Source organism: Mycteria americana, chromosome 3 (assembly GCF_035582795.1).
Source record: "Mycteria americana isolate JAX WOST 10 ecotype Jacksonville Zoo and Gardens chromosome 3, USCA_MyAme_1.0, whole genome shotgun sequence".
Lineage (NCBI taxonomy): Eukaryota > Metazoa > Chordata > Aves > Ciconiiformes > Ciconiidae > Mycteria > Mycteria americana.
The window spans coordinates 93,677,982-93,691,008 of NC_134367.1; the positions used below are offsets into that span (position 1 = coordinate 93,677,982).

Below are 13,027 nucleotides of genomic sequence, written 5' to 3' on the forward strand. Positions count from 1 at the left end.
GGTTTCAAATCCCGGTATCTTTTCCAGGTAGGTGGGGATGAGATGGCAGGTAGCATAGTTGCTGGCTCTGGGGTAGGAAGCAGGACAGTCCTGTTTGAGGCCGAGGAACTGTGTGCTGAGAGACAGGGAGGCCTTTGACATGTTTGTTCTGAGCGCCTCTGCAATGGAAATGTGTGGACCCATGGGTGCAGCTGTTCCTGGAAGCCTCTGCTTGTCTGCCAGCCCATGTGGCTGGTGGTTTTGTCTTGATGCTGAACCAGCTCCCACTGGGAGTTGGTGGAAAAGCAGATTCAAACTATGCTCACCTGGTCCTTCCTTGAGGTGCACATCCTCCCTCTCTCTCTCTTTCTCCCCCCGTACTTTACAGTTTGCCCCGCAGAGCAGTTGTGGAGCTGTTTTTTCCTGTGCTAGTCGAGACCCGACTGTAGCATTGTAGTAAGGAAAGGGGCCAGACAGCTTGTTGGGGCAGGGCCAGCACTAGGGCACCTCTTCAGTTTGTTTTGGCAAAGCTTGAGTTTGCGTGGTCTTGGTTGCCTGCCTGTTTCATTCACCTTCAGTTGGGCTCTCCCTATGTTCGTACAACTGCTCCACACCCTGCGCTCCTGTCCCGCCTCCCAGGGCTTGGTGCCATTGATAGGGAAAAAGTAGGACAGCAGCAAAAGGGTATCAGGGAAGGGAAGGCTCCGCTGCAGTCTCTCTTGTGCCAGTGGCAGAGTGATGGCCACAGAGCTACGCTCTTACAGCTGGCTCCCAGATCAACCCATTTCTCTTCTTGTAGTGATGGATACCCTGGGCTTTGAACAGAGAGAAAGGTTGTTTCTGAACTTGTGTTGTATCCCTGATTGGCTGGACACTATTTTACAGAAGCCTGTTAGCAGCAAGGTGGAGCATAGTGTGCTGCTTGCTGGAAGTCAGAGAGTAGCTTGCCTTCCTCTCTCATGGAGGTGTGGGTTATCACAGCTGTAGGCATAAGGATGTAATGTTTTGGTTCAAACAAGAGTCTGATAATTGCCAGCTCATTTGTAGGTGAGAAGCAGTGACTTAAAAGGACAAGTGAAGTAATTGTTAGCATTACTGAGCTTCTGTACTGAAGGCTTCACAGTTAGCATCCCTCTGCAGTAGCGGGGAAGATTAGCTGGGAGGGTCCCATTTCACAGGAGGTTTGCTTAGTCCTTCCTGGAACCAAGGTTCCCTTGAAGCTATTGCTTCATGAATTTTGAGTTTGTGTGATCCCAGTTGCCTGAGTGCCTTGGACATGTCTTTGCCAGGTGTCTTTCCAGCTCTTGCTGGGTTATGTGGCCCAGGTATCCTAAGCTAATTTAATTTACTTTCAGAAGATCTGATGTGGGTTGGGGCAGGCACCTGGAGTGAGATGATCATCTAATTGTCTTTGGTTATAAATATTCCCTATTCCTTACATATTTATGGGGTAAGATTTCAAACTGGCTATTTTGATGGATGCTAAGCTATTTGTTTCTCTTCTTCAGGGCATCTGAGTGAGTGTCCCTGCTTCATGAGGCTTTGAATTTGAGCCCAGGCTGGTAAGTTCTCAGGTCCTTCTGGGCTAGAGAAATGATTGTGATTTCAGCTTGGGATACCTCCATGCGCATCTCCTGTCCTTAGCCTGGCAGGAATTGACAGAAGAGTCGCCTAGATCACCTGTTTGATGGTGGGCTGTTGACAAAACCCACTTCTGGTCAGGATTTCAGCATTCCTCTTTGAAGAAGAGAAATGTCTTCCCAGCAAGTCAGACCCATCTGTTTTGCTTGGGGATGCAGTGGAATGTGCATTTGGTATGCTGGATGTGATTTTTGTAAAGTATTGGAGGTCTCTTCACCTACTTGAGTCTTTTTATGAGAAGGGACCTTGAGGGAATGACTGCAGCAAGGGGGAATTTCCAGCATTCTGATGGTGGAGATTTACAGGTTAGTCCTAGGAAGTTGTTCGTGTCTGTGGAAAGGTGTGAGAAACTTTTGTGAGCTTGTGTTTTTAGCAGAGTGGAGGACAGCTTGCAAATGTTCCTGTGAAGTGTAGAGCCTGTTGTGGCTTGGAGCCACTGTATGCTTGGTGCAGACACCTCACACTTGCCAGTCCTCCAAGGGGACTCAGTCTAAGTGTCAAGAAGATGCAGCTAGGCAAGAGTGGATAAGAATTGGAGAGAATTCTTAGGGCTCCATTTAGACACTTAACACGTAAAAAAGCTCCACTGGCCAAAACATAAAGCAAGTGAAATCTGCTAGGTCACTGGTCCAGTGGTATCCATTGACTGCCTTGAAGGTATGTGAATGGGAGTCAAATGGTCCTGCCTGTAGAAGAGGGGAGAGGATGATCTGAGTTGAGGCAGGTGCTACACTTTGAAGCGCTGCAGGTGAGGTGCTGAGGATTGCAGAGATGCTAGGCTTGATCAGTGTTATGATCCAGCAAGGGAAAGGGGAATGAGAAGTGGGCGCTTATCCCAAATATAGGGGGACTGTGAATGATGCATATGTTGTCATCGGGCAAAGTCTGGTATCAGGCTCTGCAGGGACTGCTTGGCATCTCCAAGACTTCTTGTCTTGTGTACAATGGGGTGGTTGAAATCCTGGCTGCCTGGGGGAAAGTCTTCCTGCCCTCCACTGCAAGCCCAAAGTGGTGGAAAGGAAGGAGATTCTTCCATGTGTATGAGAGAGCTGCTTTCCTTCTACCCCATTTTTGCTCTTGTACTGCTATGGTTCCTGCAGCAGGAAGAATCCTGCCCAGCATGGCTGGGTTAAAGGGACTAATCTGGTCTTTCTCCTAGTGGTACTGCTGCATGTTGCAAAATCTGGCCTTAGGTACCAACATCAATGTCATTGCTCCCTAATTTGATGCAACCTGTGACTTGGAGGTGGTCTTTGTCTTTTCTGACAGAGTAAGCAGTTGTAATGGTATGGTACCTCCTTCCGACAAGCCTCCTGTAGTCTGCTCCATGGGGGTTCCAGTGTAAGCCAAAAACTTGTGGGTTTGGGCTCTTTAATGGTTGGAGTCTCCTCCCACATAGTCCCTGCTGACAGCACATGATCAATAACTCCTGCTCCAGCTGTCACTGCTGCCTGTAAGGCTTGCAGTTTCCATATTGGAAAAGGCCTTTCCTAAAGAGCCTAATCAATATGCTGCTGTGAGGTCTGTTCTCGTTTGCTATATATAATCCGGACACACACACAAACTACGTGAGTGAGCGTGTGTAGAGGGGGGGAGAGGATGTGCCAGCCCTCTGCTCTCTCTGGCTGGGAGAAGGACACAGCTACCTCTTACTTTGCTCCCTCTCCTGCAGCTGCTGCTCAAGGCTTGTGGCCACATCCTTTCCCTGCTCTGTTAGCACTCTGCATGGGGACCTGCTCTGGGACTCCAGGGGAGCCGAATTCCTGCTGGGTCACTTCTCGGGTTCAATGGAGCACCTGTGACACTCTCTTCTGTGCACTTTCTGCTATTGGTAGGTAACCTGCTTTCGGAGCCACGCAGGTGGGAGGATGTCGAGCACAGCTCCATCAAAGAAGCCTTACCGCAAGGCGCCCCCGCAGCATCGTGAGATCCGCCATGAGGTACCCATCATTCGTGACGACCAGGATGGAGTGATCTTGGCCGAGCAGAGTCAGGTAACTGCTTGCCGGGTGGCAAAGGGCTTAACACCATTGCACCAGCAAACAGGGTTTAGTTACACCGAGGCAGGCCAGCTCAAGCAGGCAGAGGGGTTTGAGGTTTGCAACCTGAACTTCTCCTCATCGTGGTCCCTGGAGTCCAGCAGTGAGAAGGAGGTGACAGGGCGCAGAGCAGAGTTGAACATCAAGAGCCAGACTGTCTCGCCAGCACTTCCACGTGGTCGGAAAATGGGGCAGCGAAGTGGGAAGCGGTGCCCAAACCGCAGTCATGGGCACCTCAGCAAATTTGTGAGCCGTAGCATGGAGACAGTTGTGGTGTCTGGAGATGAAAGACACCGTCCCACTTGCTCTTTCAAGAGCAGAAGCCTGGAACGCTCTCTTATGTTTAAAGAGCCTCCTGAAGTCCTGACACCGAGGAAGTTTCAGGTCTCCTCTACACACCTGCCTCTCAAAGGGATCCTGAAGCAGACCAACATGACGGGCCCACGCCCTGAGAGCTTACGCAAGTCCCGCTCAGTAGAGATGCTTTCCCGTGGCCGTGGCTCACGCAAGTACAGTGATCCTCAGCTCTGCCTCAGCCACAGGGAGAAGCGCTCACTGGAGCACAGCAGCAGCAGTGCTGCTGACTCTGTCAAGCACAGGGAGAAGATCACAGAGGAAAAACTGCAGTTCTCCAAATTCCTGGATGAGATTACCCAGCGGGTGCTGAGTCCCATCCGCTTGCGCTCACTGGGCGAGACCAGGGGAGCAGAACAAGACCAGAACTCTCCCCTTTTCCCCAGAAGCTCCGTGCCAGAAGGCCAAGGGGAAGGTCACCTGCAAGGAGTCAAAAGCAAGCGTGCAACGGAAAGATCCCCCTGCCCAAGCAGAAGAAAACCAGAAAAGAAATGTGAGGGGCTGGGAATGGCTTCGTGTCCGAGAAAGTGTGCTGAGGAGGCTGAGCGAGCTTCCAGACTAAGAAAGAAAACCATCCTTTGGAGGAAGGACAGTAAGGAAAAACTCCTTTCCTTGGAGAGAAGGGTAGTAGATCTGTGTCAGTATGAGCTGCAGCAGCTGGCAGACCTGGGGCTGGCAGGAACATCCTCTGGGCAGCAGCCCTCACTGTCTTCATGGAAAAGCAGTGCAGAGGGCAGAAGGGATGAAAGCAGTCCCTGTTCACGGCTATTACAGCCACACCATCTGTGTGCTAAACTTGGGCAGAAGCGTGCAGTGGAGCCGAACTACCCAGAGAAAGGATCCTTCTCCACTCCAACACGCTGGAGTCGGGAGGAGGGGCCTACCCCATCTAGACCCTCCCCTTCCTTCAGCCTGGCACTAAACAAGGTAGGTGCCAGGGCCACTGCCTCACAGACAGGGATCTCACAAAGGCCAAAGCCCCCACCTGGATCTCATCTAGTCTGTAATGCCAGTGGGGAGAGTGAGAGCAGGCCCCCAGACCTCATGTTGTGGGTGCTTAATCACCAGAAGCTGCTCTCTTGTGGATGCCACTCATGGTGTGCTCCAGGTTGGGTATATCTTCCTGGGAGGAACCAGCTTCCCTTTGGCCCCAGGATTTTGGAAGGCAGGAGCTGGTGCTGTTCTCCGCGCTGCAGGCTTCCCAGGAGTTTGCAGGTTGGAGGCCCTCCAGGCTGTGGGGCAGCAGGCATGTACAGGAGACAGGCAGCTCTGTTGTCAGGAGGTGTTGGGATGCTCCTGGTGCTTTGTGTGTGCCCTGTGCCTGGCTGTATTGGGGTACTGGATCTTTGTATGATGGCTGTTTCAGGTCTTTGTAAGCCTTCTCCTCTTTTCTCCAGCCTGCTTTGGGGCCATTGCCTCGTTTTAATAGGAATCATGTTAGCCACTTTGCCTGGTCACTAGCGTCCACTCTGTGTGTAATTGTGGGGGTAGGGGAGGCAGTTGCTAGATAATTCTGCATGAATTAACCGATTGCCATGTGGGGTCAGAATGTAAGAAAAGAATGGATTGACGCTTTGCCTTTAGGGACAGGAGGATGTATGCAGGTGGTAAGGACCATGGTTCTAAAGTGTGAATTGATGAAGGAAGCAGCCCCATGATGTCTTAGGGCCAGGACTGGGGTGGTTTGCCTTATGTAATATTGCTAGTAGCTCAACAACCTTATCCACAACTGTCTGTTGCATGGCCTCTCAGCCCAGAGCTGGCTCTGACACTTAATGGACAATCTAAAGTGTGGCAGCACTTTGGGTTTGTGCAGTGCTGTTGGTACCAAGCACCAAAAATAATCCATGGGCAGCTTGGACTTTGTGAGAATGGTCACAGTCTTGGGCTTTCACAGAAAATACAGTTGCTTCTAGTGCTAATTAAATCTCTCCCAGCCGTGCTGGCACGCAGCAGCCATTTCATGGGTTAACACAGAGAGTGCAAAGGAAGTGAGAATAACTGAGCCCTGTGCTCTTGTCACCGCGTTCTGTCTCCTTGTTCTGCAGGTCCCTGCTCCAGCCATCTCTGGGGATCTTGCCTGGAACATTAATTTCTTTCACAGGCTTTTCTGATCTTTGGTGTTTCTTCTGCTATCCCAGAATAGTTACAGTGGCTGATTTCAGGTCTGCAGAAAGAAACCCTTTTCACAGCACCATCTGGGTGGTGTAAATGGTAGACACATTTTTCAGCTCCCAAATGATTCTCTCTCATTCTTTTTGTGGGGCTTCAAGGGTGTTGTGATTGCTGTGGTGACAATTTAATCCTTGGTGTATGCTGGCCTGTGAGATTCCTGCTACCCACTAACTGTGGATGTGGAGGAGGCTGAAACACCAGCTAAGGTGATGATGTTACAAGAGATGCTGAGATTGCACAGTGGGGGAATAAAGTTGCCTAACTTGACTAGAAACCACCACACTAGGTCTTCTACCCTGAACCAGAACATACACTCTGTCTTAGTATCAGGCAGCTGAGCAGTGCATACAGATCCTAGCAGGTCTAAGCTTGCCTAGCATGACCTGTCAGAGCAGGTGAGGAAGAGTCACAGGTAGGGTCTAGCAACCAAGACTCTACCCTTTAGGACAATGTAAGAGACCAACTTCTCCTCTGAAAGAATCTCACAGTTGTTTTCTTCCCTGTGCAGGAACCCTTGACGGATGCAGAAAGGATGAAGTAAGTGTCCTGCTCCCCCTTTATGCCTGTCATACTGCAACTGTGTGGGTGCCGATTCCTCACATCCTGCCTGTGCCACCTGCAGAGCGAAGCTGACTGGCCCTGCGGGCTCCTCTCAGATCTTCAATCTTTTTGGAGCCATGTGGGCAGAGCTTTAGTCTGTGCCTTGCCAACCTCTGCCTTGCATGTCTCTCCCCCTGGAGGGGAAGGCAACATAGACCCCCAGTGCAGGTGCAGGCAGAGGAGTTGGTGGGTGTGAAAGAAGGTAGGAGATGAAGCCTTTAATACAGGTGGAGAGAGGAGTGTGTTTTTTAACCCTTCTTGTTGTTGCCAGTGTTTTGCTGTAAGCTACCAGAAGAAGTATGCAGAGGCCTGCTGCTGACTGAGGGTGAGAGCTGAGCCCTTTGCTGGCGGTGGTGTGGGGTACAGACAGCTGCTAGCACTGAGCCATAGTGAGGAGAAAGCTTGCACTGCCAGAGAGAAGCTGTGCTTCTTGGTTTCTCTGAGCAACTGAGCACAAAGGAATGAAAAACAACAGGAAATCCTTCTGACCACCAGGCATGTCCTGGCTGGGGAGGAATGGAGCAGTTTATGTTGGAATGGGGTTGACTGGCAGCTGTGATCACATCTGTAAACACACCCTGCCACCTCTGCTTCTGGGCTTAAGGCTGTATGGAGTCTTCTTTCCACCAGGTATTAAAGATGTGAGGGCTTTTGAACAGTTTCAGGGGAGGAGAAGATGATTTTACTCTTTGCCTTCAACTCTTCTAACCTGGACTGGGATAAATTATTGAGTGGTTTTCATTCACCAGTGAGGGACACTGGAGCTGCGCAGCTCATCTGGCTAGTGGGCTTTATCCAAGCGCTGTAACCCAAGAGGGAGCTGGGAGCCATGGCTGGTCAGCTGGCATGTGCTTCTTTGCCCCTGCTCCAAGAGAGTTTGAGTCTCCCTCTCCTGACAGAGAGGCACCTCTTGCTGCCTGTGCTGGAGTCTCCTGCCAGTTCATTTCCTGACTTCCTGGGGCCCTTGTGTGAGGTCTTGGGCCCTATAGCAGGGCAGCGGGGTGGGGGTGCTAGTGTGAAGTACCCCTTGTGCACTCAGTGGTACCTTGTTCCTGTGTGCCTCAGGCTACTGCAGCATGAGAATGAGGAGCTGCGCCGACGGCTGACATATGTGACTAACAAAATGGAGGCGATGGAGAGGGAGCTGGAGTCAGGTCAGGATTACCTGGAGATGGAGCTGGGCCAGAACCGTGAGGAGCTGGAGAAATTCAAGGACAAATTCCGTAGGTATGAAAAAGAAAACAAGAGAGGGGTAGAGTTAGAGAGATCCCTCCCACCATGGACTCCCTCAGCTGGCATGAGCAGGCTGTGCCCTGTTGTGTAAATCAAAGGCATGCTGCATCCTCAGAAAGGTGAATCCCCAGACTCTAGGGGAGTTAAAGGCTCTGCAACCATTACTTCCTCCAGGGTACAGTGTAGGAATGCTGCCAGCGTGAGGGGCTGACAACAACAGGGAATTCTTCATCTATTGGATGTAAGGGAGGATCCAGCTTGGATGGTTACTCCACATGTGCAAAAGGAGCCACTGATGGCTGCGAGAAAACACATCACCACTTTACCTGAACAGTACCTCAGTTAAAAAACAATGCCAGTCACTGATCACATGCTTATGTATGACATAGCTCAGAGAAGTCCTCCAAAGTCATTCACACCCTCCCCTGCAAGATCTTTTCACCCAGCCAACCTCATCTTGCCTCCAGTAAGTTGGGGTCTGAAGGCCATTATGTGGCAGAGGTGAGGCATAATTAGTATGCCTGGTTGTCTTAGTACTGTGAATACCAGTCTTTCTGGAGTTGTGGAGTGGTGGTTTGCTTGGCAGCTATGAAGGGGACTTGAGTAGGTGCCTGAGATTTATTCCCATGTGTATCTTGTTTCTGTAGGTTGCAGAACAGCTACACTGCTTCTCAGAGAACCAACCAAGACCTGGAGGAGAAGCTGCATGCCCTGGTAAGTGCCCTATTAAGACACTACAGAGAGGAGGTGGAAGAGACTTGTGGGTTAGGAGCAGATGAGGGAAGGGGTCCTGGCTTTACCTAGCAGATGTGGCAGTGGGTGAGGGGTGAGATTCTGGCCATGACCATCTACTGCCCTTTCCAGCTGGTGTCATTAACTGGTTTCTTGATTTACTGAGCCCTTACTTGGTCATGCACATGAGCTTTAGTTCCCCACAACATAATTGCATGGTATTCCGTCATGTTGCTTCAGTCCCTCGCAAAATGCCAGGGATGTGTCAGCCAGTCTTGGGGTGGTCATCCTGGGAGGATGGGGCAGTCAGAGCAGAGCCAATGTGCGTGTATGTCTGTTGTGTGCATTCATAACACTCATGGCTGTTTCTTTTCTCTCCCTCCCCCTCTCTCTCTTTCTTCTCCCCATGCTGCCGCTGGCACACGCTGGGTGCACTCACCTCTCAGGCCTCTCTCAGCCAAAGCTGGATTTTTGCAGTTGCGTCTTTTCGTTTGTGTGTTTTTTCTTTTTCCTCTTTACGTGTCTCAGCCTGTTGGTTTCATTGTCAGTCCCACATACACCATCCCAGATGCAGGGGCCCCAGCCCTCGTCCAGCCAAGGGCTCACCTGGTATCCAGCAGCTGCCCGCAGATGTAGCAGGTCCTAGCTTGCAGCGCTCCATCTTAAGAGCGTTTGACTCTGAGCCAGCTGGAGCATGGTGTGCTGGGAAGTGGTGCCCACAAGCTGTGGCACTGCACAAGATGTGTACGGCTGTGAGCCTCATTTGCTCCCTTTCCTTCCCCTTCTGGGCTGTGAGCAGGCAAGTCAAACAGCTGAGATGCTGATTGCCTCCATGTAGCCCAGGATGAGATTTTTTTTGGTTCTAGCACTTGAATTTCTTGGGTTAATATTCATTGTGCTAGTGCCTGAAGAGACTGCATATGTGGGAAGCATTGCCCTCCCCTACCCTCTTGTATGTTGCTGTGCTGTACACCTGATGCACAGGTGGGCCCTGGTGGTCACAGCCTCACAACAGCCTGGGGAAGTGTTGGAGGAACTTCTTGAGAAGAGGACGGCTTGGTTGTTCTGACCTGTTGCCCCTCTCTGCTGTTACATCTGGGTCTCTATCAGCCCTGTACCTGAACTGTTAAGGAGTATAAAGAGACAAGATTCCTGCTTTAGGGAAGGCGTTAACTGAGCTCCAGAAGAAGCTGCACGGGTCCTTTTTCTTACTAGAGTAAGGCTTGAACTCTTTCAAGATGGTGCCTTCTCCCTGCCAAATAAACCTTTTGTCCATTCAGCATTGGCTGCTGGATCTTTATGGGCAGTATTCTTGTTCTGTTGCCCCAGAGAAGAAGGCTAGGTATCACAAGCTCAGAGGTCTTTGCTGCCAGTGGCAGGATGGGATTGACTGCTCGAAACCACTAGCTTTCCACCAGGCACCGTGTGAACCAGAGCGGAGAGGAAACATGGTTGTGCTGCAAGAAGAGATACGGCATTAAGGAGGTTCAAACTCAACCTGTTGTCTGTAACTAGCAGAGTGGCTGGCTCCATTTGGCCTTTGGAGTCCCTCCCTTGGTGAAGAGCCAGGCTGTCCCCCTTGTCTGTCTGTCTGGAAGTTTTTGTATCCCAGCTGAACATGTCCTTGTGCTATGCTTGGGCTGAGGTGGGTGGTGAAGCCAGGTTGTTCTGTGCTGGGGAGATTTACACCTAGTGTTCTTGCATCCCAGATTAAGAAGGCAGAGATGGACCGCAAGACGCTGGACTGGGAGATTGTAGAGCTCACTAATAAATTGCTTGATGCCAAAACCACCATCAATAAGCTGGAGGAACTCAATGTAAGTGTCAGTCTGCAAATGGCTGTGGAGGTATGTGAGGTGCGGGCTTTTCCTCTTGTTCAAAGTCATTAGTGTAAAGGAACATGTGAATTACTTCAGTGTGTATGAAAGTGTGGGAGCTGCACAGAACAGTAGGGACAGACAAACAGAAGTGGGTCTGAGGGGTTGAGCAAGGAAGAACTGATCTTCAGGTTTGATTATTTGCTCTTTTGAGCTTAGGGTTTGACCTGAGTGCAGGCTGTACCAACAGAGAGGGGTCATTTACTCCAGAGCTGGGAGGGAGCTGATGCCTTTTCTACACCATTAATATAGAAGTTCTTGGGTCCGGTGCTTGTTTCTATTAACTGCTTTCAGCTCCCTACAGTCTGTCTGTCTGCAAGATGCCTGACATCAGGCAGTGTCTTCAGGCATGGCTGAGAGCTCTGGGATGGGATAGCAAATCTGGTGGGACTTCTGGAGATTATTAAAATCCCCAGAGGGACGGGGGTTGATACACTGACAGAGTGTATCAGCCTGGAGCAAGGGCTGGAGTTGAAAAGGACACCTTGGCTGAGTTGTAAGAAAATACACAGGGGTGTGGAGAGGAGGGGATGGCAGGTGCCCTCATGAGCGATTCATCAGATACCTCCTCCTGCTTCTGTTCAAGCAGCATCTGGACAGGTGGCACCTTTTCGGGTAAGAGATCAGGCCAGTCTGACACTGTTGCATGCCTGTGCCCTTTCTTGCAGGAACGCTATCGACAGGACTGTAACCTTGCAGTACAGCTGCTCAAGTGTAACAAGTCCCACTTCAGGAACCACAAGTTTGCTGATGTGAGTAGCAGTCCTGCTGAGGTGGGGCAGAAGGGCTCATGGTCTCTGCCTGCATCTTGCTTTCTCCAGGTTTCTCTGCAGGGCTGTTGGCCTCTCATCCTTCAGCCTCAGATAGAGGGGGGGGGGGTCCTGTTCCTACTCCCACTGAGAAGGCAGCACAGAGCCTCTGCCAGCTCCTCTTTCATGCCAGCTCTATTTCACAGCTCAGCCAGGAGCCGTTATAAAAAGCACAATAACCTTGAATTTGATAGCCTGCTGGGTGCCTGATGGGAGCTGGCAGGAGGACAGACCACTCTCTTACCCTGCTCTGTCCTCTTCCCTTCCTCACCTGGCCACATGTAAGGGCCACGCTGCCTGATAAGGAGTCAAGCAGCAGTAGTCTGGCCCTGCTTCACTACTTGCTCTGAGAAGAAATGTGGGAGGCAGTATTCAAGGTGTCTTTTAGGCCTCTTGAATGGGATAAGTTGGTACCAACTCATATTCCCCCTTGTGGAGTCTGTTCACTCATCCTGCCCTCCGGTTGGGCAAAGACAGAGTTTAGGCCTTTCATATTAGTAGCATCACTTCTTCGGTTGGACGTATCATTCAGGCCCTTACCCCAGCTCTGTCTTTGCTGTATCCTTAGTCTCCATCCCTTCTTATGTTCCTCTCCGCAAAACCATGTGCTTGTCTTTTTTAACTTAGCAGGTGACCAATATGTCACCCTCACCCTCCCCCATTGTGTCTCAAATTAGCACTCTTGAGGTCAGTGTATCAGTTACTGCTGGGGTAACCTTGACCTCTCTCTCAGCTGTCTCCCCTCCCTGGAGCTTTGAATTCTGCCCCCCAGAGTGCCGCGTCCCACGTGGCTGCCACTGGAGGGGGGTTGGTGCTGAGCAGCTGTGTAGACAGTCTGCCTCACAGCCAGCTGTTGTCATGCAGTGTGCCCTGCGTCCCCAGCTTTGGACACAGTTTCCTTCTGGCTGCGATGGGACAGACCTTGCTGTGCCACTGAGTGGCTTGTGGAGCTCTGCTCTCCACTTCATGCTCTGCATGGGTGTGGTGACCAAGGTGAGGGCAGCTTGGCAGGGTGATGGGGAGAGCAGTAGTGCCCGTTTGCAGGACAAGGAGCAGTGCTTACCCCCTGTTGAGACCCCAGTCCTGCAGCTTTGGCAATAAACCCCCTGTTTGCCTCTGAAATGGAGAGAGTGAGGAAGTGGGATGAGGTGGTGGAGTTGGTGGGAACAAGGGAAGGCATCGATTCTGCTCTGCGGGCAGGCTGCCAAGGCAGCATGGCTGCAATTACCACATTTGGGGAGCACTGTGGATCCCAGCACTGGGGGCTGTTGAGTCACTTCAGTGCAACCATCGGCTGATTTTCCACAGATCAATAGACCCCTTCCTAGCATGCGCTGCTTGGGCCTTGTCTCTGTGCTCACAGGCGTGGGGGACTGAGCGTGTGTGCTGTCTTTTCTTGTTCTCTTCCCAAAATGGGACCTGTAAACCATGGCCTAGAAACCATTGTGACAGCTAGAGAGCCTTGTTAGTCCCTCATGGAGCAGGTTTGCTTTGGAAATAGATAGCTTTCTCAAGGCAAGGTAGGTGAATGTTAGGGTCAAGATAAGGAGTACAAAGTACACATGTGAAGGTTGTTTGGAAAAGGCAG

At 51.1% G+C, this 13,027-nt stretch overlaps 1 protein-coding gene across 2 annotated transcripts in view; it reads left to right on the forward strand.

The window, feature by feature from the left end:
• The window catches only part of TJAP1 (tight junction associated protein 1), a 40,508-nt gene that overhangs the window by 23,356 nt on the left and 4,125 nt on the right, over window positions 1-13,027 (forward strand). The window contains exons 4-10 of one of the 2 annotated variants that reach the window (XM_075496138.1): window positions 1,488-1,541; window positions 3,456-3,614; window positions 6,697-6,725; window positions 7,854-8,015; window positions 8,669-8,735; window positions 10,463-10,570; window positions 11,299-11,382. In XM_075496138.1, the coding sequence (XP_075352253.1) occupies window positions 3,489-3,614; window positions 6,697-6,725; window positions 7,854-8,015; window positions 8,669-8,735; window positions 10,463-10,570; window positions 11,299-11,382 (576 nt within the window). In that variant the 5' untranslated portion in view covers window positions 1,488-1,541; window positions 3,456-3,488. The remainder of the gene's footprint in view (window positions 1-1,487; window positions 1,542-3,455; window positions 3,615-6,696; window positions 6,726-7,853; window positions 8,016-8,668; window positions 8,736-10,462; window positions 10,571-11,298; window positions 11,383-13,027) is intronic. The other variant, XM_075496137.1, reaches the window with a different exon arrangement.